This window comes from Rhipicephalus microplus, chromosome 2 (genome assembly GCF_043290135.1).
Source record: "Rhipicephalus microplus isolate Deutch F79 chromosome 2, USDA_Rmic, whole genome shotgun sequence".
Taxonomy (NCBI): Eukaryota; Metazoa; Arthropoda; class Arachnida; order Ixodida; family Ixodidae; genus Rhipicephalus; species Rhipicephalus microplus.
The window spans coordinates 270,924,862-270,952,059 of NC_134701.1; the positions used below are offsets into that span (position 1 = coordinate 270,924,862).

General features: G+C 45.4%; 1 protein-coding gene across 2 annotated transcripts in view; it reads right to left on the minus strand.

Annotated features, from left to right (window-relative positions):
- Positions 1-27,198, minus strand: part of LOC119169223 (uncharacterized) — a 139,053-nt gene that overhangs the window by 43,263 nt on the left and 68,592 nt on the right. For both annotated transcript variants that reach the window (XM_075881557.1, XM_037420336.2), the window contains one exon: positions 10,714-10,934. In XM_075881557.1, coding sequence (XP_075737672.1) covers positions 10,714-10,934 — 221 coding nt within the window. The remainder of the gene's footprint in view (positions 1-10,713; positions 10,935-27,198) is intronic.

The following is a 27,198-nucleotide window of genomic DNA, read 5'->3' on the forward strand; positions in this document are numbered from 1 at the left end:
GCGCACACATTTAGCATCTAGTTAAAACACAGCAATGCGCGTGCTCCTCCCAAATTGGCATAGATCGAAAACAAAGCAGGTGAAAAACTACCATCATATTCAATTAGAAAAAAAACGATAGTTTGGTCATTATACTAAAAAGGGATAGCATCCGTCGTCGGTGATGACGAGGGACATTATAAAAAGCACATTTATTGAATAAGTTCAATTGGTAGTTCAGTACCGCTCATGTTGTGTATGTGTGTTTAATTTTCGTCGTGCTGGTTAACTTAGAATATGTCACACCAGCTTGCCTTGATAAAGCATTCTTAAATCACTGAATAATCTCCTCGTGTAGCTATACTTAATTTTTATTAGAGAAGGCCTCTCGGATAGAAAAAAATTCACATTACACATAAATTTTGCTTAAATATTAGTTTCATCGCAATTACGCTTAATAGGGTATAGAACAACCTTGTAACGACTCTGCTGTGTTTATGCCTATGTCACCTCGTCCTCGTACAACAGCGTTTGTGTTAAGATGCCTTAAATGTTTCTAAACGTACGCTCATCATAATCGGTACATTTGTTTCTGCGCTAAATATAGTTAGCTGGTTACGGACAACACTGGTGGTTTTGGGACGTGAAACCCCACAAATCATCATCATGGTTACGGGCAACATTTCAATACAGCTCGTGCTGGTTAAAGTCTCATCTATAGCACAGCTTATGTCTCTTATTTTCCCGACGAAAGGTTTTATTGTCTCTTGTCTGGGCAGTATTGAGAACAGCACAGGTGCTCCAGTATGCAAACAGTCAGTGCTTATAGCTGCAAGTTGCCTGTCCGGGTACAGGTGCTATGTGCTCCAACATCGGGAGAAAGAAAGGGGGCTATCATTACGTGGTATAGCATTTTAATTTACTCATCCAGAAGGAATAACCAAGCGCTCGTGTATGAATGAAAAGGGGCCCCTTTTAACGGCATAAAAGTGGCCGTCAAGCACGCCAGTCAATACGTTCCGCGTGCCACAGGGGCAGTTTATTAAGCGATCGTTTATGACGGCACAAATGCGCCCGCTGAGGGATTCCGGTCGAACGCGTGCCTTTGTTGGCGACGCAGTTGGCAGCTTAGAGGTGCGGGGAATTAGAAGGAAGTATTGAATGCGTGAAACCGAGCGTCACGCTCGCTTCCGGAGGCCGGTTTCGGACGAGGACAGCAGGAGCTGGAACGGGGAAGGCAGAGCGGTTGATCCAGGGGTGCTCTATGCACGAGGTGTACACTGAAGGCTGCACGGAGAGTGGCGGGGGGTGTCGAGTGTATGGGTGGTGCGACACCGAGCGGCTCTTGGGTGAGCTCTGCACCTTCGCCGAGCCGCGATGACGAGAGATCAAAAGAGGGTGGAGGGTTTGGGGAGAGTGGTTGCGGTGTATGGGGCTGTGCGGTGCACAGAGTGCGAACGTAGTAGGTTCAAAGTAGGCTTTGGTGAGGTCGTCGAACAAACCTTGAAAGCGACCCCGCTTTTTGTCCGATTCTCCCCCGCGAAACAGCTATACACCGCTGGTGGATTCACGGGGCTTGGCGCGAAACAGTCATCAGTACAGACCGCCACACATCTGCCCATTTTCTAAAGCTCCCCAACTGCTGAGTGAGTAGAATTGGAAGAGAGGGGAAGGGGGGAGGAAGCAAGCAGCCAAGTTTGCACAAACTTAGGAGCCACGCTGCGTGACCGACAGCGTATACACGGGAGGAAGCGCCGCAACCCGTGGGCACTACAGAAGCAACGGGAGTAAATGGCATAAACGTATAGCGGGATCGACGAGTAGCCACTAAAAGACACCCAGATCACCAGGGGTGACCCCGAGTACGAGACGAGTGTACACCGTGATTTAATCGCGATAAACATCAATCTAGGTCTACTTAAAAACGGCCTCCAACTGCGCAGTCGAGTAGTTTGTTATACTCGCATCAGGAGAGAGCTCTATGCTGCTTATACGTACCGTCCCTGTCTTTCGAGCTGCGGGACACAATACATGCTCGCATGACACGCGATTCAGCTGATAACACGCAGTATACACAGAATGTAGTTGGGGGGGACACTGTATTCGGAACCCAACTCTGCAGGGATCAAATGATTAATGAACATGAACTGTACGTGGTCACTAAATGTGACCGGCTGCGATCGTATGTTTTGCGTACCTAAAATGAGCGCACCATGCGGCCCACTTGGACGTTGCACCAGGAGGAACTAGAATAGCTGTTGCAACAAAGAAAACGGCACTTGCCTTCCACCCTTCTATTGAATTCAATATATATATATATGAAGGTATCTCAGCACAAGCAGCGAGCTGAGCTTTGGTGTTTAAACAGCGTAACCTAGTGGACCACAAACATTACAGAAAAAGCATCCTTGCAACATAAAAAAAGAAAGCCCACTTGAAATGGCTAAAACAAACGAAAGTATAAATAGTGCAAATCTGCCTAAAAAGTATATAGACGTTATTTTATCGACGTGAAGCCACTAAATAGATGTTCGATCAACTGACAAGCTTGTAAATAAACAAAAAAAAATAATGGCCAAGAGAGTATTTTATTACGACCGACAAGAGAGTATCTCATTGCGACCCATGGCAGCTATAGTACTGACAGCAATCTAACAAAAGAGAAACTTGTTACCAGAGACACCTACAGAGAAAGTCGCCTCGACGAAGGTCGCAACGCAATACTGCAGCACGCTGTTATAGTGATACAAATATGCATGAACCTGTTCACACGATACATTGCCCTAGGTGGGACAAAGAGCGGAAGTTTGAAGGCACGAGGCACACAAGTAGCGTCTCGAAGCTGATGTAGCCAAAGTAAACACATTGCACTTATATTATGTCATTCTTTTGCGCTAGTGCAGATGGCCAACATGCACTTTCCCAAGAAATATTGCGTCTATGCAGCAACTGTGGAGCAGATGCCCATGGTAGTCATCAAATTTCTCGCTGTAAATTGGAACAGGCGCTTGCAGTTGTCATAGGTTTTATCAATATATATATTGTAGTGGACTACAATATATATATATATATATATATAAAATGAGATCTAACAGACAGTAATGCCACGGCTGGTTATTTCTTCACCCACTTTTCTTTCTTCTTATTTACAATCCATTGGTTCTAATAACTTCCCCTGTACATTCCTTGGCATTACTCTCTGTTAGATCTCATTAATATTGTGTCAAAAACACGGAAAAACGAGCCCTTAGGTATACACTTCTTTACCTTATATATATATATATATATATATATATATATATATATATATATATATATATATATATATATATATATATATATATATACACAAAGGTTTCTCTCATGTCGGCGGCGGGCGGAACATGGGAGAGCCCATTGTCCTGTAGTGGACGTAGTCAGGCTGATGATGACATAGTATAGCTCGCCGCAACAGGGATTTCTAGAAAGTATTGAAAATCTCATGCCAGTGCTTTCAAGTTCTATGTGCTAAACTATACTTGCGTACGGGCGAAAGAATTCACTCTCTAACGTTTTATCTTCATGAATTTTTTCGGCTTTTGTAGACAATGCATCGCTTTGCTTGTATATCATGTACATAATTCCCATGACCGCGGCACTCACACGTGGTGATGTCGTTACTTTTGTGTGCGTTTTATTCTTGTATACTCTTCTTGTACTGCCACTGCACTACCTTTCTTGCATAATGTCTGTATTGTTTTTTTTTACTCCTGTAATAACTTTCACGAAGAATTGACAGCGTACTTGAAAAAAACAAAAGACATAAGAAACTGTTTCTCGAATAAAACATGATTCTTCATGTAAAAACTATTCGATTTCTATACGAACTTTTGACCTTTCACCCATCTCAACGGCGTGGCTAGGTGTTACACCGGATCTGTGCTCCTCCCCCCTCCACCTCTGAATTTGGTTTGTCATGACATGTAGGGCCCACAATAACCATTTTTCAGCCCTGCCCCCCCCCCCCCCTCCCCTTTCATATCAAGGAGACAACTTCCTGCCCCCCGAAAACATTCCTGCTTACGCTCCTGGCCCACTCCTACCTTAGTGTGTTTCATTTTAAAAATTCACGGAAATTCACCACTATTTGAGTTCACAAGGATGAAAATACATTCTCAGTCCTTCGATCAACGATGAAAGTGACGGAGAAAACAGGTTCACTTTTCAATACCTGATCGTACATGGTTAACCCTTGGTACGACAGCGGGACACATATATTCTACTTTTTCCCCTCCAGAACTTTTTTTTTCTTCCACATCGTTTTTCAGAGTTTGCGTAACGCTAAGTGTGTGCTATTTTACTTACGTCTATGCAAATTCATTAAAAAATGTTTTATTGCGAATAAAGATGGTGGAAGTAGTGCCACAATGCATATGGAATTTGTTTTAATTTTTTTACGGAAGCGTCTGACTTTTCATTCCACTCATATTAAAAAAAAAAGACGGCCTGTCGATAAAATTCCACATATTATCCTCCTTTCCTGGCTTTCTATAGAGGGGATTTCAGCTCCCTGTCATCATGTGTTTACGCAGATTTATGCAGTAACTTAACGGATAAATGCACCGAAACAGAGTCTTCTGCAAAATTGCCACACTCTTCGCTAAGCTTAATTGACATCCTATATACCTCTTGAAAAATGAGATATTCGGGCACAACATCAGTGCTCGACCATTTCTGCAGCAAGTGTATACGGCAAATCTGCTGTCTCGCTATACTGAAAATCAGGTGCACCCAACGTTCATCTGCACAACATCACAAATCCTCGTCTGCGCGGTTTGGGACCGCCATTTCAAATGAAATATTCGGTGATGTGGTCGCATAATGGTACCTTCATAAATCCGTGCATGTCCCACTTTTTTCCACCAAAATACTGGCTTGCTTCTTACAAAATTATTTTTATACTCTTTGTTTGTAGTTATGTTTGTAGTATACGTATATGCCTCAGCCGGTTGTTTAGCATAATGTCAAAAACATGAGCGAACCTACAAATGGTTAATAAAGTAGCTCTTCCTTTCTCTCTCTCTCTCCGGAGATGGTAGCTGAACGAATTTGTACGCATGATGGGCAATGGCCATCGTGGCATGATTCTGCAAACGTTTCTTTTGAAGATTCTGAGTTTCTGGAGCGTTATAAATCTTTCTATTACACATATTTTACCCATTGGCAACAGGGAGCTTTTCTCGGAAGAACATGGACGGCTGCCTGCGGTTTTACGCGATCCCGAATGCTCTATGCAACGAACAGAAGGCTGAAAAAATACGTCGGCACACGCTCGCCTTCATTCGCAAGACAGCTGCACGATTACAGATCATTCACCAGACAGATGCACGATTACAGATCGCGCAGGCACGACAGCTTCAAGGACCCGAGCGGCAGATGGCCCCGGGCAAGCACACGACCACGTTGCCTCGCGCCGCGTGCACCAATCAGGACGTCTCTTGTAGGGCCACGTGCCACGCGCTCGACAGCGCCGCGAGGCGGGCGCCCCCTGTACTAGTAACGCGTGTCGTCGCGTGCCATGACACGTGCGCACACACCGGCCTGCGGCGTACGCGCCCCGCTACTGTATACCGTCGAGCCTAGTGTCGCCGTTCGACGTGACGCCCCTTGTCGTTTCGTCGTCGGCGACGCGGTACACTGTTGTCGCGGTCGGAGATGGCCGTTTGATTACAACGCGGCGCATGCCACCGCCATTGTCTTCCGAGGGGCCCGACCGTACTGCGTTCCCTTTCTGGCCCGGCGCCGCGAACTGTCGCCTCTCATTTGGGTGCGGTGAGGCGAGCGCAGATGTGGCCTGCGTTAAATAAGGCGTCACTTGGTGTGTCCCGTTCTATACTGACGCGGCTGCTTCGACAGAGGGCGTCTCGCTGCCCTGCCGCAGTCCAGAATTGATCCCTCGTTAGGGATTGGTTTAGCTGAGACGTTAGAATAGCCTTCGCAGACTTTTCTCCTCGTTTTAACTATATTGGAATAAAGGATTGGAGTCACAAGCTGCTCACGTATGTGCTCGAATTAGGACTGAACTTTAGTTAGCCTAAAATTATTTATGTATCGTCACCTTCGAGGCACACGTAGAATTTATAACATAAACAGGACGCAATTTCGAAAGTCCACGACGGCTAAAGGTGATGACAAGTTCTTGACCTAGGAGTCAAGCGCACTTCTAAAAACGTTGACTCCTGCTACACTCTTGCCTCTTACAACATTGATGTAGTAAGATTGAATAGCGCTGCAATGACTACGCAGTTTAACATATGTTTCTATAACATCTGAAATAGACTACGGCATTTAGAAGATCGCCACTGTTCTCGAAAGTTCCCTCTCCCACGACTTCAAGAACCGCACCTCAAACTCGCCAGTTGTTTCTATATTATTCTTGATTATAGTTCAATGAACATCCTTTTTTTGTTTGCCTTTCCTCGTCGCTCGAGTAGGCTTTACATTATCGACGCGTTTCGTCGCACACGGTACGTAATACCAGTTTCGTACATCCACCTGCTTTAATGACGGGCGAAAGCGAGAGAAGTGACAGATATCTCGACACACACAATGGAAAGATACCCACGAGACAAATTACTCGCTACAACATCGCTAAAACATGTTCGCTTGCGACTACTCTACGAAGAGCGAGACGAACTTGTGCCCGCCAGATGGCTTCAGTGTGACATCGTGTCTGCCGCTCTAGCGGCGGCTGACCGCTTGATGGACGTCGTGCTCCTTTCCTTCCACTTGAAGTGGCGCGGGGATGACGCTTTAATAAAGGACCCTGTTTACACTACAGCCGAGCATGTCGCAACCCTCTTCCTCCTTCACCCTTGACAGAACGGCCTCCCCTCCTCCTCCTCCGGAGTGCTCCACGCGGGCTTTCCGGGTACGCATGCGCTTTTAGGTCTAGCTCCGAACAGCGCGTCCTCTTGTCGTGCCGATAGAAAACTGAGCACTCTCTTAGATTGAACCTGCTCCTCCTGCCAGCGTTTGCAGTTCTGTCCGGCAAAAAGCGACCCACGCGCAGCGCTGCCGTCAGCTTGCTCTGCCTTCTGTCTTTCTCTTTTGCGCGCGACACCCTTTCTGGACTGGTCACGTGTCAGTGGCCGCGCAAGCACCCTCCACCACCACCCCTCATCCTGGCATCGCGGTAACTACACAGAGCGTGGGCACGCGAGCAAGTTAGCCAAAGAGAGAAAGAAGGAGAGAGGTGGAGTAGCGCTTGTTATTTTATTATAAGCTCGTTTATCTCGGCCGGATCATCAGGGGAAATCGAGGAAGCATGCAGTTTTCGGGCATGTCAGGCAGCGAATGGAGAACCCGGTGGGATGGTGGCGTTGTGCGTGCGTGCGTGTGCTGCAAGCGCGTGCCGCGTACTAGTCGGGGGCCTGATATGTGTCCGTGGGGGGGCCTAACACTCGAGCCGCGTTGCGCAGAACCGGAACCATCGGACACGGGTTCGAGCACAAACAAAAGATGCGCAAGAGTGGTGCTTTGAGCGCCGGCTCCCCTTTTGCTCCTATAGTCCCTTTCACTGCTCCCATTGCCCTTGCCCCCCTTCTTTTTTTTTTTTCTTCAGCATCGTTCGTGTATCGGAAGAGCGTTTAGCGCGCCCGGGTGGCCTTTGATCGGGTTCCTTCGAACCAGAGCCTTCATCGTTTTTGTGGTGTCACTCCTGACATTTTCGTACCACTTAGATATGGTTTGTTCACTGTCTCTTAGAACCATGAAAGATAGTAATAGGTGACAAAACGAAGCCTCGCGGTATCATTTGTCTTTCGAATCGCAGTTTGCTAAAAGTGACACACTTTAGAACTTCAAGCACGCCTTAAACGTGCCCGAAAAAAAAAAGTGTACCTAAAGGGATAATACAAAGAACGATATTGCGATACTGTTTTTCTTTATTTTGATTGTTTTTATTATGCACACGAATTGTTTGTGAGCCTAGTGCATTTAATCCTCACTTACTATAATAGACGCTCATTTGCATTGTGCACGTACTCCATACTACCTTATATATTTTTTGACTAATGTCAAGACGTCCTTTGAAACCATCTCGACCAGAGCTTTTTGCACGAAATATATTGACAGAAATAGGCTGCTTGACAACTTTTGTATTTAACCTTGTACAGTGCCGTTGAGCTTGCCTACCAGCACTAGCACGTTTCTCCGAAGTTGCATATCTGTCGAAGTAATTTATCAGACCAGAATGTCGGATAAACAAGTACAACGTCAGCACTGCGTTCACTCAGTTACACAAGCAGAACACGTAATGAATAAATAATTGGATATGTAGTGAGTCAAATTTTGCTAATTTACCTCAAGTATGTGCCCTGGGGATTATGTTTCATCAATTCCTGAACTTCGATAACCTAAACCAATTCATTTGAAACTGCATTAGCGAAACATTCTCGGTGAAGTTGAGAAACTGATAATGTGTGGCCTGGTCGTGACAAATTATGGCGGAAATAGAAACAGGCACCAACCAAGATGAAATAGATTATCAGTGAGACATTTTGATTTCTTGTGCACAACCTTTATGGAAGCCAGATTTACAGGAGTAGAGAAAAAGGAAGCAAGAAAAAAACATTACGGTTGGCTATCCCACACAGGGAATGGGAATAGAAAGATAGAGGAGGGAAGAGAAGGAAAGAGACAGATGGGCAGTTAATTACTGCAGCGTGTCCGTGCACCCATGTGTCCAGCGCAAGTCAGAGGCGTTCACATAAGCCCATCGTCCTCAAAAAGCCCCAGAGTGATTTCACTGCTTCGTATAGGCTGTCGACGAGCACATGATATTACTGAGATTGTGTGAACTGGGCGGGTTTTTTTTATTTCCTTTAAAATAAAGTACGTTGAATAAGAGATAAGATGATAACTGTTGACAACGCATCCTGCCTCCCTTCATTAAATGGCACCTAAACAGCTACAAATCCAATTAGAAGTATGTGGTGTCTTGCTCGCCTTCACCCTCCTTCTTACACGCACTATGAACGTGTTGCCATTTATTTATTCTTATAAAACACGAGGACTACGTCAGCACTGAGCGAGGAGCCTATTTCTCGCTTTTCACTTACATCCTAGCCTTCCCATCTTTCTCCTTTCTCTCTTTCTCTCGGCTGCACCATGTTATCTCCGCTAGCACAATCGAAAACGCAGAAAAGGACCTTAACTAGGATGACCCCACCGATGGTGATGCGAGACGAGGCAGAAAGGGCGTGCAAGGGACGTTAGATCTTCAATAGAGGGCGTATTTCCTCGTACTATAGCACGTGAACAGACAGTTAGCGTGAAAAGGGGTGCCAAAAAAAAAAAACCAGAAACGCATAAAGGTACTGACACACTCGTTCTTTGTATTTTTTTAGCATGGTTAGCGGCCCTTTAACATGTTCTCCAATATTCGCGCCTTTTTTTAAGTATTTGCACATCACAGTGTGTTCAAATTTATTCTAATACTCGCCCACACTGTAGCGCAAAGGCTGTTTCTCGCAGGAGATCGATCCTCCCAATGCTGTACGCATACGAATCAGCTAATCTAACTGTCTATTAACCGCAGAATCAGACGCCGAACTCTAATCCGGGCCACTTGTGGTCAGGCACCTGGCGTCGCAGCTGGAGTCAGTCAAGCGCAGAGGCAGCCACCGGAGATGAGCATTCGCGGGGCTTTGCTGCGCAGCGAGACGCGAAGCCTTTTTCCGCGAGATCATCTAGCCACGCTTGAATGACTCTCGTCAATGAATCGACGTGCCCGCTTAAATGGCCAACCGCGGCGGGGCTCGACCGCGTCGTTCGAAGAGAGTCGAGCTAACCGGAAAATGTGTGGCCATATGGGCTATTATCGGTTTCTCAGTCAGGAGTAGGACACTCACTGTATCACACAAGCTCTTCCATTGTCGAGTTCTATTGCTCCATTCAACTATGGTGCTAAATGGAGGTTTTTCATCGATCGCATTCTTCATTGTCGTTGGTGAAGTTGACGTACCGTTTCACGACCTTCTTCTGCGCTTATACACGCGGAAATAGCTTGTTTTGGTGTACAATGTATAGATATAAGTGGGGAGGAGAAAGAAAGTAAAGCCATGCAGGTCAACCGGACGGGCATCCGGTTTTCTACCCTGCAGTGGGGAAGTAGACGAAAGAATTAAAATAAGTAAAGCAAAGAGAAGAAGGTACTGTCAAGGTACATGTGCACCAGTCGGGATATACAGACGTATAGAAGCGATTGCTTAAAACCGGTTGATTTCAAAACAGTATTAATGTCCACTTCTTGCACCGATACAAGTAGACTCTATATATATTCGTTAGACGTGAGTAATTATATGTCTAGGGACTGTAAAGCGCAAACTAAAGCCGCCACAACGACTGCCCTATGGCGAGTCCACTGTCCATAATCATCATCATCATCATCATCATCATCATCATCATCAGCCTGGCTACGTCCACTGACTGTGGACCTCCCACAGTCTACTGTCCATACGCATTCAAATATGTCAGATACGTCTGCAGGTCTTATGAAAACCTCGGGAATGAGTTAAAGGATCATTTTTTTTTTTTGCACGTAAGCAGCGAGACATGGAATCGGCAGTTAATAGCGTACGCAAGGCGCATGCAAAAGAGGGAGCGAGTATATGTGCCTCGTATATAGTAGCAGGTATTAGGCACGTATTGGTGAGTATATATACAGAGAGTAGCGAGCGAATGAGCGTATACCTGTACTCTGGCCTCGGTGAGGTCGGTCTTCATGGCGATCTCCTCGCGCGTGTAGATGTCCGGGTAGTGCGTCTCCTGGAAGGCCCTCTCGAGCTCCTTGAGCTGCGCCGACGTGAACGTGGTGCGGATGCGACGCTGTTTGCGCTTCTCCGTCAGAACGCCCTCGTGCGCCGCCGCAGCCGCAGCAGCCGCCGCCGTGTACACCTTGTAGGGAATCGCACCTGCGTCCATTCGAAGAGGTGAGTATTATATCGCAAGCCAGAAAGAGAGTGGAATCGGATTGAATTACTACAGCACAGAGAAAGCTATCGCCTTGGTGCATTAGACAGCGAGACCATTAAGGAGAGCCAATGAGCTAAACTTTTTTGTTGGTCACAACCACAAAGTTTCACAAAATTAACTAGAGGGCACTCTGGCGCTGCGATCGTTCAGTGACTGTGGTAATGATGGGTAATACACACATTTGCAGTCTTCGTACTTGCTGGCGGCGAATCGTACTTGCGGCTTCGTTTATTGGTGGTTACGATTTGTTTTGAAATAAAGAACGAACCCTTTTTGAACTTAGTGACACGACTCGAAATGGTAAGCCTAAAAGAATAAGGTTGTGAAGCGCAAACGGTGAACATTTGCTGATTTATGTTTTCGCGAAAAAAAAAAACAGCTCTAAGCTACACGAACACACACGGAGCCAGAAGCAGGGCAGAAGCACGAAAATTAGACAAATGTGTGTACTACCCATCATTCCCATGCTCGCTGGAGCGCCGTGTGTTGCAGCTTCCATAGACACTAGCGCCAAAGTTCCCTCTAGTGTACATTAAGAAACTCTATGGTTACAACCATTTGAAGCATAGGTAAATGTCGAAAATAACAAACGAAAGGGCGATGAGAGAGGACGAGCACAGGGTTCCCTGCAGGTGACAGTCAAACTTGCCATAGTGTGAATTAGACGCGCGCACTGCTGCTGCATTAGGCGAACACGGCCGACGTCTTCAACAGTTCAAAGTGCTTTCCGTCATGCGTGCAAAGTTAGTTCTGGGAGTCTTACGTGGACCATTAGCTCCGCCACGGCGCATTTCAGGAGCTCGGGGCCTTCTTGGGACTTCACAGCATAACCTACAAAATCGTCTTGTTACTTCATACTTTCTTCTAACAATTACAGTCCCGTCAGAAGACACCAAGCACGCGAGCACATGGTGTGTGTTCTTGAACTAGGCCCTCATTTAAAACGCGAAGCAAAGAGGAAATTTGTAACTAAATGAAAGATCATACTCTTACAACAAATAAGGCACACTCGCTAATTGCGAAGCATCAGTACAAATTGTAACAAAACAAGTTACAATTTTAGCATAATAACCATGCCAGGAGTATTATATCATGAAGATTTGATGGCTATCAAATATAAACAGTCAATTGTGCAGCTTTTAGGATATTTTCTTACGGCCGTGCTCGCACGAGAAGAGCAATAAAATGAAAGAAAAGCCCCAACGCCCAATTTCGCTCACTAATTCTGCGATGCAGCACCAGTGGTGCATAATCTATCCATTACCACGCATATCAAAGAAAAAAGGCCCCATGCTATAAAGTGTTGCGAAAGGAAAGCGCCCATGGCTACCACGTCGAAATATGACGATGTAATGTGGACGGAGCACGACGCACATTCGGCTCTGAGTTTGCGACCAGCCAGTGCGAAAACCAGCCCCGCGATAAGGCAGCGCCGTGCCGGGGTCGCAAATTGAGCGTGGAGACCGCGTCTTCCGCGCGGACGGTTCGGCACAAGTCGAGTGCGGCTCCACGCAGACCGCCGCCAGTCGCCGCTGCCGGTCGGAAGTGACTGGAGCCTCCCCGTGTTTGTGCGTGTGAGCGGGATCCAGCCGAAACGCAATAGAAAAGCGTTTTTTTTTTGTTGTTGTTTCAGGTAACCCAAAACCTAAGTTGTTTTTACTATAAGCAAAACGTTCCAGGCTATATAGAGCATGCATTACTGTCGCTGTTATCGTACAAAAAATGCTGACGTACAAGGCAGAATTCAGATCACAAATCGGCCTATAAGTACCCTAACTGTAACTATGTAACTAACAGCGTGACGGTGCCCGGTTATGTTTCTCACAAAATTACGCTACAAAGCAACAGTATACCTAAACGCTATAGTGCGATAAATGCACGCCTTAAAACACAATTTTTTTAAAAACAAAACGTAGTTTTCTACGCTTTCTTGAAAGTGGTTTGGCGAGCATGTGAAGTCGGCATATAGCCGGAAAAGATGGGCCATTTCTGAGATCCGTCCATCAGTATACTGTAAGCATACCGAAAAAGTTCGGAGACGATGTTATCTATGGGCACGTGTGGATGATGTGCGTTGATTTGTAAATATTTGGACGTGTGGCCGTCAGTCGACGAATGAATGAATGAACAGTAAAGTGAAATGAGTGACGTAGCTGCTGCAAGCATACGAGGTTTGATATAATATATACTCAGTCTGTATGAGAGAAAACAAAGTGAATATAGTCCAAACGGAAATATCGGTGCTTTGCGGGCAAAAATCACCAATTTTTCCGAAAATTGGTGATTTTTGCCCGCAAAGCATCGATTTTCCAGCCCACATGAATTCAGTGGGCATATATTTAATGATCTTTTAGTGTAGCTATCATCAGTATACACTATACTAGCACACCCTTGGGGGTTAATTCTTTCACACTGTATCAAGTTCGAAATATTTCGCAGTGGCTTGCTTAGCTGCAGGATATGCTAGAATATACGTAGCATGAGCTAAGGTTATTCTTAGCTTCCCTGGTTGTCTCGGATTAGTTTGTGCTTACTTCCTGTACGGAATGACAGGTGGACAAGCGAGCCAGCTCACGCAAGTCAAGTGCCCATTCACTAGTGACACGTCACTCCAGGAGTTTCGATTGATTGATTGATTGATATGTGGGGTTTAACGTCCCAAAACCACCATATGATTATGAGAGACGCCATAGTGAAGGACTCTGGAAATTTCGACCACCTGGAGTTCTTTAACGTGCACCCGAATCTGAGCACACGGGCCTACAACTCCAGGAGTTTCCAGGCCATTTCCGACGCGCCAGCTGCGCGCCGCGGGACATCACTGTTCCTCAGACATGCGCAGCGCTGCTAAGCGTGAACCAAGCTTAACTTTAAGCTCAACCTCGGCCGGCGTAGCTTTCGCTGCAAAAATACGGGTGCTGACTGCAAGCCTTCACAGAGGCAACGAAATTTCGTCAGTACCCGCCCGCGTTCCTCGACAGCAAAATTTACGAGGCATTACTTTCGCATCTCGGTGGTCCCCATCAACAGTACACGCATTTTTCAGTCTCTCCGCGTATACCACCCACTCTACGAAGGCGAATTTGAATTCCCCTACACAAACATCTCTGTTGCGGCACGCTATTCCACAAATGGTCCTCGCCTTTCGCGACCGAAACTACGGATATCTGAATCTCTTAAGCGAAGTGATTTCCACGGTGTTGTGAACCCTTTACTTGATTGCCTACAGAGCCGCCCTCCTTCGTATTTGTTTTTTCAATACCCCCCTAAACAAGAAGCGTTCTACCGTGACGGCGCCTCGCTTTTTTTTTTTTTTCCGAAGTAGGCGTAAACTAAGAACGATGGCGCCTCTCGCGGTGGGGACAACGCAGACGTCCGCTCCCGTTCCTCCTTGCTTGGTGCCCGCAGTCGCCACAACAACGCTGCTGCATCTTCAAGCCTGGCAAATGTGGCCCCTGCGCAATTGCGCGGCGTCCTCTTTTTTGTTTTTGCAATTCTTTTGATTCGGAGGCATCAACAGATGAAACGCATTTCTTTATTAGGCCGCAAGACGCCGTCCCTACTCGGAAGACGCCCCGTGTTTGTCTCCGCGTCGTTCACAGACCACGTGACGTGGGACAATGCAAATGTTCCGGCCTCCCACATACCCTCCGATTTCATACCATGGGCGCCTATACCGCGTTGCTTGACGTGGTGGCATTGCCGAAAATTAATGCCCATCCCAAGCTACTGCAAGAGCGATGGCGGAAGGAGAGATGAAATAAATGTTTTAAAACTACTCGTGCAAACCCTGGAACCGTCGGGTCGAATGAATACTGATCACTTTGGCATGGCAGGCACGCCGAATGTCCACTTGCGGAATTAGTGGTTCGCCCTCAATTTTGTTGCGCCGATTTTGTTTCGTCACCGCGCGTTGTAGGCTCGTGCGCGAAAGCACGTACATAATTTGCGAAGCGTGCAGCGGGTGATAAAAATAAACAGTAAATGTCAGCCTTCAAGAAACGAAGAAGTAGCGCCTTTAGCGAAAACGAATTTGCATTGGGATTTCAGTATTGCGGCTATGTACGCTACCGTTTTTCGAGCGTGTGAATCTGTTTTCGAGAGACGATAACAACATTATCGTGTGAGGTTGTGCTCGAATCACGATAGGCTGTAGTCGGAAAAAACAAATGCTTTGCGGCTGCGTTTTCTTTACTCTTTTTTTTAATCATTCGCCTGATTGTCCTCAGGCACCTGAAAAAAATCACTTGTCAGATTGTTCGCATATCAAATCAAGCTTCCATTCTTTAATCGAATAAAATTTGTTTGTGTATAGTAGCCGGCGACAGTATGACCAAAATTGTTGTTATGTACCAGGATAAATCTAACTACAACCGCGAACAACGTACTTCTTTCTTTATTTTAGGGGTGAAGCTCCTTATGGCGTGGCTTGTGCGTTAACTGCGTTGTGGTATATAACCATTGGTGGCACATACCCGAGAGATTGGCCTTTACAATGTCCTGTGGATAGTGGAGGTTGTATATGACGAATACATGTTGAAAAGATGTGAGAAAGTGGTCCTTAGAGTGTTCACTAGATAGACGGACGGACGGACGGACGGATAGATGGACATACTCAAGAGAGCGGGCCTTAGAATGCCTGCTGAATGACGGTACTTGTATATGATCAATACATGATGAAAACATGTGAGATAGCGGTACTTGGAGTGTTCACTAGATAGACGGACGGACGGGTCGACATACTGATGTACGCATGTACGGACAGACAGACAGAGGGGTGGACGGACGGATAGATGGACAGACAGAAAAACGGCCGCATGAACAGACGCACGCATGGTCAGACAGAGAGATGAACGAACTGATGGACGCAAGGACGGACGGAAGCACGGACGGAATGACGAATGCTGCGCCCCACCGATCATCGTTCATTCCGTGGATATGCTTCATTTTTTTTTTTTTGCGACAGCTCTAAGTCCCCCTGGTTCCTTATCGCGCCTTTTGTGACATACTGACGTCCCAGAACTTATTTTTGCTTAGCTGCGTGTATACGCGTCAAACTTAACTTACGAGTGAAACAATTTTTATCTCTTCTGAGCCTCCTCAGTTTATCTTTTTACTCCCTTATCTCCTTCTTCAGTGTAAGGTTAACGCACCAGTTCTTATAGTCTGGTTCAGAACCCTTCCTTTCCTCTCCTGCATCTTGCCACTAAATACGTCTCTCCTTTTTCTCTCCCTCTCTCTCTATATGTATTTCTCTATTTCTCTGACTCACTGTACATCCTTTTTCGACACCTTTTTCCTCGCCGCAGGTTAGCAAACCTTGTGATAAGGTATGGTTAACCTCTCAACCTCCCCTTCAAATCTTTGTCTCTACTAAAGATGTTACGCGAGCTTAGCGTGAGCATTTTATTCCTTACGTGTGTTAGGTTTCAAAGCACAAAGCGACACTTTAATGAAAGGGAATAATGAGCGTCAAAGGGAATAATGAACGTGATGTCTGTATCAGCATTGAAAGAATACGAAGCGAAGGTGAGCAAATGTTTCCGTGTGCGAGAGTGCCCGTGACAACTAGAAAAAAAAATAGCCCGCTAAACCCAATAGTGCCAACAAAATGTTTTCGCACACTGGTTTTAGATATTCTCCATATAAAGCGGACAAAAATAAACAACTCTGACGCGTTTCTTTATCGGAAATAAGATAGTGAGTGTCCTTGGAAAGCACAGAAATTAGTTAGCCCTCACTGAAACACACTACCATCATCATCAGTAAGCAAATATATATATATATATATATATATATATATATATATATATATATATATATATATATATATATATATATATATATATATATATATATATATATATATATATATATATATATATATATAATAAGGGAAAGAAGTGTATACCTAAGGGCTCGTTTTTCCGTGTTTTAACACAATATCAATGAGATCTAACAGACAGTAATGTCAAGGAATGTACAGGGGATGCCATTAGAACCAATGGAATGTAAATAAGAAGAAAGAAAAGTGGATGAAAAAATAACCAGCCGTGGGCAGGAATCGAACCTACGATCTTCGAATAACGCGTTCGATCCCCTGTACATTCATTGTCATTACTGTCTGTTGTCTGTTAGATCTCATATATATATATATATATATATATATATATATATATATATATATATATATATATATATATATATATATATATATATATATATATATATATATATATTCTAGTAAAACTAGTGTTTTTTCGCACGTTTGTCGACCTCTTTTTATACTATATATATATATATATATATATATATATATATATAAAGAGGAAGACAACAAAGACATGGATGTTAACTTGACTACGTGCAATTTGCTATACTACAACATTCGTAACTACAGTGGTGGTAATGATCAATTATTATAATATTCTTCTTTCAGAACGTTCCACGAGCTCCTGCATAATAATGAACCCGTTATTGTTCCGCTGGCTGTGCGCACGTCAAAGTAACCACCAAAAAATATATTTCAGTAAGTAAAACAGTGCATGAAACAGTATACTGCGCCATTAAGAGAGTGTCATCATGAATTCGTCGTCACTGCTATTTCTACCTTGCACTTCGAGTATGAGAGTGATGAAAATGCAAACAAACGTGATAGCAATGAACGAGATTGTCTTAAACAGGAAATGATGACTTCGTTTTATCCTCTATTGATCGCGCAGAAAAGCATACTGCTTTCGACGATGGCTGATCACGCCTCCGTTAGCACACATCGTCAGCAAAGAGTAGACAATAAAAAAAATAAAAGAGGCCACGCTCGAGATGTTTCGCTGGCCAGCAGCAACACAACAGCGGCCGCCGCAAACGGCGCGCTGCGTTGAAAGGAAGAGAGATTGCAAAGCTCGCCATAGATGCGCGATGACGATGGCTGGAAGAGAACAATGCGCCACCGCAAAGCTAGCTAGCTGCCAGGGCGTGTGTGTTTTTCGGAGCCCGCGGAACAAAGGCAGAGGAGAGGCATGTGCGGCATGGCGCTGGCCGTGTTGCGAGGATTGAGAGAAGAAGACGTCCATGATAGGGAGCCAGGAGACGAGATACGAGGAAAGAAGAGATGAACGAGGGTGAGCATAGCGTGTGTGCGTAAGAGAGGAGGAGTAAGGGGGGTAGTGAGGGCATTGGGAGTGTCAGACGAGGCTGCGCATGCGCACTGGAGGGCGACAGACCCCAGGCTCATTGCTTGGCGGCAGGCCCGTGTCTGCGCCGCCGCTGCCGTGGCGGATGGGGAAGGAGCGACCGAAAACAACGGGGCACTCCGCGGAAGATGAAAAGGGTCCTAATCAGGTTAGGGCTCCGAGATCTCTCGGCGCCCGAGTTCTCTGCTCTTAGTCATACGCGCCATCGCGAGGAAAGAGGGAGAGAATGCGTACCCTCCTTCTCCTCCTTGGCCACCACAGCCTGTGTTGCTGCTCTGCGGCTTGGGCATGCCAGCAGCCAAACAAGCAAGCAAGCAAGCAGCACGATCTTCCCCACTCGGCACGAGCTTCGCAGACGAGCGTGTCTGCGCGTGTATGTATATGCTTGCAATGCAGCCAAGCACCACCAGTCGACACGATGCCCAGCCTCGTATGTCGTGGTCGCGGCCGCGCTAGAGCTTCTGGTCCGTCCGGCGCTGCTTTTGGGTAGCTATAGTATACCGGCTATGGGGAGCGCTACGACTCGTACTTTAGGCCTTGGCTCCCTCCCCTAGTGCCTAGTGTATTACCAAGTAGAGCGTGGTTTTGTACGCACAGGAACGAACCCCCATTAAAAAAAGGAAAAGTTTCCACGCCGTCAAACTTAGGGTGGAACACTCGACCAGATTGTCAGGCGGCCATCTGGGTGCCCAGACTTGACCATAGTTTCATTTATTGAGCCAAGGGCTAGGTACCGTCCTGCTATGATTGGTTGGATGTGCGAGTTCTACGCCATTAATCAAAACATGTTTAGAAGAAAAAGCGTAACGCATGAATACTGAATGATATTAAGTCCAATACAACGTTCATCCTCGTATAATTATTTGACATTAACGCATCGCAGACACGCGTACATGTGAGGTGTATTCTTGTTGTGCAGCGTTCGCGTTAAAAATTTTGTTTTAGCTATTGATATATTACTCTCTTGAGTAAATGTAAGTTTGATACTGGCAGCAAGAAGCTGAAAGATCTGGTGGTAATGCTTTTAAAAAGTAACGTACGAAGTCACTTTAAATTTTATTGATTGCACCCTACATACTTATTCCGTAGACGTTATAGTATATTCCAAACGCCTGAACCTGCCAATGCCGTTACAGTACAATAAGAACAAGTAAAAGCACCAACAAAACACCCGAATTATAATAAAAAAAAACAAGAAAAGCTCTTTATATAATAGCGTCATCACATAGACATTGCTTCGTCGAACAAAGTCTGATCACGCAGGCAATCTGAACCCAAGTGAAGTGCCTCCGACCTTTGAGGTAGTGCGAAACTATGTTGGGTGCAGAAAGCTTCACGGTGCTGAGGCGATACATAATTTGACGAAAGATACAGACAAGTGAAAATTTTTCATGAAAGACACTCCTTCATAGTTTTATATTCGAGTAGTATGTGCCTCTTTGCCGCATTCTCTGATTTGCGAAATTTGGGTGGACTACGTAGTGATGAGTGGCAGGGTTTGTATAACTCATGTGGCAGATATCTGCGCTGAGTGCTTTAGCGCGAAAGCGTTAAGGAGCTCGCTTTGCGAAAATTGCAGTGTCGACGCCGTTCAAAGTGAGCAGAAATCCGCGACGACCGGGACCGAAAAGTCAAGAAAGACGCAAATAAAGTAAATATTAAAATCATTACGCTGAAGTTAGAATCTAACGCAGGCCTTCTGCGCAGCAAGCAGATTCTCTATTACAAAGCCGTGCCACTAGCTGCTTGGAAGTGCTGTGAAAAAAAAAATCGATGTAAATGACATGTAGTTGGAGGAGTCTCCTTACCGCTTGTAATATTGTGTGGTAGAGGCGTAGAGCTGCGCCAGTCGTCAGCGCCTGTGAACTACGCAACGAGTGGGAGTCTCAATAGTCCACGCACTGCAAAGTGCTTAGACGTGTTTATTCATCGTCAACAACAAAGCGGGCAGATGCGTAGGTTCGCATGTTGTCTTACCGATGCGTAGTGGGCCTTTCGATCGCCGATTTGCGAAAGTAATAATTATGGTACAGTGGACATTTAACAACTTTACTCGTAGTGTGCATTCTAGGACATTTTGAAATGGCCAACGTCGCGAGCATATAGTCGTTAGTTTCCACGGTTGAGACATGAACCGGCCACCGAAGCTAGGCTAGCACTTGAGAAGGTGATGCGCATGGGGACCGATTATAGTTCTGAAGTCGAAGCTCAAGTGCCCTCCAAGTTTTTTTTTCTCTTCGTAGAGTTACGGTCGGGGAGCTATAAATGGCCTGCTTATATACATTTTCGCTGTAAAGTCAGCACTAATAACTCACCCATAACTTTTATATCATTTATAAGAGTAGTAGTCTGAAATTATATCGCTTAAAAAGACCGTTCGGATCAGCGCTTACGAGAACGGATATGTGAAGGTAAGGTAAACATTCAACACAATAATTATATCAGGAGTCGTAAGTGTCAAAACTGCGAAGTAATTAAGAGGCACGCATTATTGGAGGGCTACGGAAATTTTGACCTTCTCGTGTTCTTTTACGTGCACTGACTTCGCACAGTACACGGGCCTCTCGCACTTCGCCTCCACTTCGCCTTCACGCCGCCACTTCACCTCCGCGGCGGTCGCACTTCGCCCCCATCGAAGTGCGACCGCCATGGCCCGGACTGAATCCGTGACCATCGAGTGAGCAACCGAGTATCGTAACCACGCCACCATCGTGGCGGGCAAAAAAAAAGGTGCTTTCAGAGGCGCTAGTGATAGAGCAGTGTGGTCGATTATTATCCAAAGAAAATGTCCAAATAATGTTGTTCTTACCGCGACGACGATTATGTCGACACTTAATCCCTACTTCTGCTGTCGCCCTCGCCGCCATGTCCTGTATAAAGTCCTTGTCAAGTAAAGCAAGTCTGATAGAGTTTCAAACTATCCGTGATTTCATCACGGTGTTCTGAAAAAAAAAAAGAAACGGAGATGATTCAGAGCACTACGTATGCTGTATACCGTGGAAGAGCAGTAAGAAGTAGCACGACTCTGAAAAAAAAAGTGACATTGGCAATCTAATGATTTGTCCCGTAATCACCAGATGTGTACACAGATGGTGTTGGTACTTTAAAAGTTCGTCCACCTGCGATCATAACATTTATGTTCCAAGGTCCGCACAGCTGCTTCTTCTCTCATCCTGCAAAACATCTCGCTTTGCCCAATGAAGCAACGACCTATTCTTTAATACACAGTTTTTCTGATCATTTCTGCGCGCTCGTGAACCTTTCTTTTCTATTGTCTGAATTTTTGGGCTCGAACGGTTTCAATTTTTAAACGTATTCTCGTGGTTTTCTCAGTTTACTTTCTCTGCTTTGTGTACTTGCCCCCCCCCCCTTCTCCTTTGTTCTGAAATAATTCTTCGAGCATTAACCTGTTGTACTTATTAGCATATGTAAACTCATATAGTTTAAGCCTTCTTCGACAGCATAACACAATATTGTTCTTAAAAAGAGGAACAAATATTTTAAACTATATTGCTCTCACTTTTCGTGCTCTACGACATACGTATCGCAATGAAGTCCTCAACCATGAGCCCCTTTTGACGTCACCGCCACTACTACTTGCGTCGACCTCGGATCATTCCTAACTGGCCTGAGTCAACACTTGGTTTGAAACCAGTCGAGATAGACGGCAGGCAGCATGCACGTATCACTGGAAGCAACCACGGGCTAAACAGCTGCGGGGCGGTGCGTTTCCGATGCCGATGGATCCTGCGGCTGGACGCCTCCCCTGCAGGTCTCAGTATCGACCGCCCGAGCGACAGCGACCGCCTGCTCCCTAGAAGCCCTCGCTAGGAACCGCTGTTGAGACGGTCGAAGACGCTTCGCCCGCCTTGCTTCGCTGGCTGCACTTTTTTCTTCCCATCTTTCATTCCTTTCCGGTGCGCGATCCCAACTTTTGTGCTCTGACGCGGAGTCTTTTAACATTCTTCTCTCTCTGTGGTTTTGTTTTTCCTCACGTAAGTACTACCTCGGTGTTCGCCGCTACGCATGTCAACTTCAGTTGCCAAAGAAATATATAAAATAGAAATAAATGCGCTTTTCAAGCAAAGCTTCACCGTAGACGCGATCTTGAATAAATCAACAGAACTCTAGCTTTCCCTCGTCTGCCTATTCAATATTTTACACGTCGCTTTTTTATCTCAACCAGAATATGCATATCATAAAGCCCGAATGATAGATGATCGATAGAAATAGTTGAGAAACATGCATGAATCAGGAGCCCCAGTCTCAAAAACCAACAAAATACCGTCCAGGGGGCCCAAGAACTGGCGGAACGTCACCACGTTCCCGCCCCAACTCGGGCGTCACCTACAATAGCGGCTGCTAGAATGTCTCTCGTGGACATCCTGGTGGCTTAAACTCCTCATGACCATTTAATAAAATTCTTGACTGACTGACTCGCTGACATAAATGGGCCGTTCATGCTTGAAACGACGTTGAGTCACATTTCGTATTTCACAACATGGAATGAAGGGGCTTTCAAGCAGGTTTCGGTAAAATTCGCCCACGCATCGATATTATGTGCACCACTTATAGACTGGGTTAGTTGGCACTGGAGCTTCAGTCAGAGAATTATATCGATAGTTCTGAGAATTCTTCTACTCAGTAATAGAAACTTCGTCTGTAATAAAAGTTTCCCTTAGAAATTGAGGCGTACTTTTTGATACGGGTAAGCATGCAAAAGCTGAAGTGAAGTGAATTGAAATTTATTCCCACACAAAGGAGGAAGCCTTATTATTTATTTATTTATTTATTTATTTATTTATTTATTTATTTATTTATTTATTTATTTATTTATTTATTGTAAAGAAATAATTTGGGGGAAATAGGTTTTGCGTAATACGTTTAGACAAATCTGGACAAACCAGTGAGCTGGTATATGTGATGCTGACAAAAATATAGCCAAATGTTCACATAATTTTGTTATAAGAAGGCGAACTAAAAATCCTTTCATTCTCAAATAGCTTGAAGATTTCATAACAACATTATTTCAAAGGCGGCATATAGTGATAGTGCAAAGTCGACGAACTCCGCCACACTTTTGAAAGGACCAATGTCGCTTTCATTGGTCTAGCAGTCACGTGGACACTCGAGGCGCCTTTCTGTAATCGCCGTCAAGTTCCGCATAAAGTCCAAAATCATAACATTGCCCCGCGCGTCATATGTTGCATATACGTGTAAAAAAAAGCGCGCGAAGGCGGCCGGTGGGCGTGGCTGAAGCATATATACAAAACGTGCCGGCCTGCTATGTCGCGCGAAGACTTATGAAGGGTTACCAAAGGGGAGATGTGGAGGGGGGGGGGGGGGGTAGTTGTGTCGCTCTAGAAGGAAACTGCGAAGTTTGATTAAACAGGTTTGATCATACGTGATGGCACGCGCTTTCTCGATAGAGACCAGCAGATGGCTCACACCTCTGTGCGTGCTGCGCTCTTTCCGCTTACCACCGGAGCGATAAATTGCTCCAAAGTTTCTTCACTTGCTGTAGCGGCCGTGCCTTATTATGTAAACTTTTTGTAGAGTTACGTCCCACAGGTTCCTAAATCATTAAGCTACGAGCCTGCCTACGCATAAAATTTTATTCTGTTACTACTTTTTGCTTCGCCCTTGTGGTGAAACTGTGAATTTATCTTTTTAATTTACCGTATTTACTCTACCCAAACGCAATCACGATTATTGTAACAGGAGTGGTGACTTTTTATTGCGTCCATTAAGAATAAAATGGTATTTCGAGTATTTAGGTATTTCATATTGTAACACGAGGGTCAACTTTAGTTAGCGAAATTTCGAGAAAAAACTTGCGTTACATTCGAGTAAATACAGTATGATGTTTTGGAGATGTTTCCTGTATACGGCAAAAGCTACTCCATTTAGTGTAGAATTCAAAACTAATGGCAACCACAAGAACATGTAAACCGAAATCAAACCTAAAGTCGGCTCGCATAAATCAGTGAAGCACCCAGTCTTACTTGAGGTCTTCTCACGCAAAAAATAACTCGTATGTACTCGTACTATATTCACATAAAGTAACGCCGTACTCACGCGAAGCTGTTCTGCACGTTTATCAGTACGCACAACAAGACTGCGTTGAACCTGACGCTTTGGTGCTTGTGACAAATGTGCGGAACTGAGTTGCAGCAAAAGCCAGCAACTGCTTTTAAAATCGCGAGACTATTAAGTTATGTTGATGTATTGTCACTGAATGTGTATTTGCGTCAGCACTGTAACGTGGTTAGAGTGTTCTGTTCTGATCAAGATGGTGGATTTTCTGCGAAGCTCACGCAGAATAAAAAACATTCTTAGGAATGTTCATGCCGCTAAAGATGACAGAAATATATGTTTATGGTAGTGTTGCTGGGCTTACGACACAATAGGAAGTACCTATTAGGATGAATTGCCAAGCGCCCTGATATAGTGGTGCTGGAGGTTCCCAATGTTGGCGTTTTCGCGTCACAAAGATATCAGATTTCTCGGGAACACTACTACCTATGCTAAATCTTAAGAGCATGTGTGCTTGAGAATTTGAGAAGTAATAGACACCATAAAAAACTATCGCAGTGAGGGCAATACAATTTCGCAACGGTGTCGTTATCCCTTACATGAAACGTAAGTTTTGATGCTGCGCTGTGTTGCCTATTGTATAAAACTTTATGAACTTTAGAGGCACGTTTCTGAAATATGAGGAACACAAAACTACCGGCACTGTGAATGTACGCTTCGCCAGTCTTGGCTACGCTCTTTTGCAATTGGTGCAGGGAACGGGAAACTTCACCGTCGCCTCAAACAATCCCTGTCACTTCCGCAGCACCAGATAGTGCCAAATTCAATACGGTGAGGAGGCGGTGCACTGTCGTTCCGTAAATATGAATTTCTTTCGAAATAATGGCCTTATAAAAGCCATTAGTGTTGTATATAACGTTTCCCCAAAAGCAGCAAGCGAAGTGCGTACAAACGAAATCCCTTCTTCTAACTCGACTCACAGGAACACAAACTAAAGTATAAAATTCACCTGACATTTTCTACAGGAAAGCACTCGTGCGTCATGCGCTATCGTGAACTCGCCTCAGGAAGAGAAGAACAAATCCACAGAGGCCTAGACGCTATACTTTGTCAGTCCACCATCTTGAAAAGGTCTTCCTTGCGCTCCAGTGTATAGAGTCGCTATTGAGAAGACAAATACGAGACCCGCTGTCCACGGAGCCGTGACCGTTACGCTACGAACGCGGTCTGTTCTGAAGATGAGCCGGTTATTGTTCAAGCATCCCGCTGGTGAACCTGCGTCTTATGCTGTTTTTGCGCTGTGGTGTTAGAAAACTCCGAGACGCTTTCGCAATTTCTAAAGGACCTCGAGAGAATGTTCATGGAGTGCCACGTTCGTTTTATTCTTGTTAGTTATAGGTTTTTGTTTGATGAAACGAGCAGGCGGAATTGTGTAACTCGATATGTGTTCTGCATATTGTGCGCCGTGTGCATTTGAGGCCATGAGCCCTCTGTGTAAGCTTTCGCCTTTGCTTCCGTGTTTTACTGCTTGTATGTGTGTTGATAAAAAAAAACGTTGTAGACTGAAAGCGTGCGAAATTCGTAGAATTAAAACCCCGTCATTGTGCCCAAGCGTGTCAAACCTTTGCAATAGTATGTACATGTAAAAGGCCGTTAGGAGATTTAGTTATTGCGCATCGATCATAAGGAGCACCTATCATCGCCGGTGACCAACTGGACAATATATATTTGAAGTATAGTCACTATACGACACCTCATTCTGCACGAGTGTCAGTAAACACATGCAAATTTTTTATTTTTTATTATCTTCTGAATACTCTAGGAAATTTCTCATAATAGACGCTGCCGTATTTATACCTACATCTAAGCACATCGGCCTCGAGCATGTTCGTCTTCATTTAAAATGCAGTCGCCACGGCCGGGATTCGATCCTGCAACCTGCGGGCAAACAGTCAAGCGGCATATCCACTGGACCACCGTAGCGAGTTTAAAAAGCTCATTTAGTGCCCAAAGTAATCGTAGCTAAGAGCTAGCAAACGCCGGCGTTATGATAAAGACGTCGGAGTTTTTACGCGCCAAGCAATGATATGATTACTGATTACGAGGCACGCCGCAGCGGAGGGCTTCGACAATCCTGACCGAATTTAGAGTCGGCAGGTGAGAAAACAAAAGAGCTGGCATTAGCGAAAATTAGCTACCGAGTACAATGGTTAGGTAACGGTAACACAGAGAAGAATGAAACTGTGAGCAAAGGGAAAAAAAGCGTTTTCTGTACACGACAGCAACGCTCCTCTGCGTCTTGGCCGGGGGACCACCGAGCTCCGCAACTTCTCACTTGCAGCATCTTCTTGCGCGTGGACGTATGGTGGGACGACGTCATCTTATTCGCCCACCGCACTAATTGCGCTAATCGCATGAGACTCTCATTTACATTCCGCTAACCAAAAAAGATGGCGTCCGTTCCAAACGCCCTCTCTCTGTCGCTCAACGGAGACGCGCACGCGTTACACAGCAGCCTAATCGAATCAGCGGTACGGCGCCTTGCTCGCCTGCGTGTCGCATTGTCATAACGACCCCACCGTGTCGAGGCCACATCTCACGGCGACGCGCTCAGGTAACGAAGATGTGGCACCGTGCCGACCGCGGCGGACGGTGATCATTGCGACGTGTCCACTCCTCTTTCGAAGTGCAGGTGGTCTTGCGGTGGCGAGCTCCTTCCTACAAGACACACGAGCCGCATAGCCTAAGCTACGCGTGTTCTTTCAGGGCTCCCTAAAGGCTTGGGCAAATACACCGCAGTCCTTCTTAGGAAGGAACTGACAAACGCAAGACAAGAATGCTGACACTTGCAGCCTAGTGACAGGCTTAGCGTGCTGGTTTTGCTAAAGTCACGAGGAACGCCTTTTCCCCCCCTCCAAAAAAATTGTGGCTGATCTTCCAATATAGAAATTGCTATAACACGAAAGTGAAACAT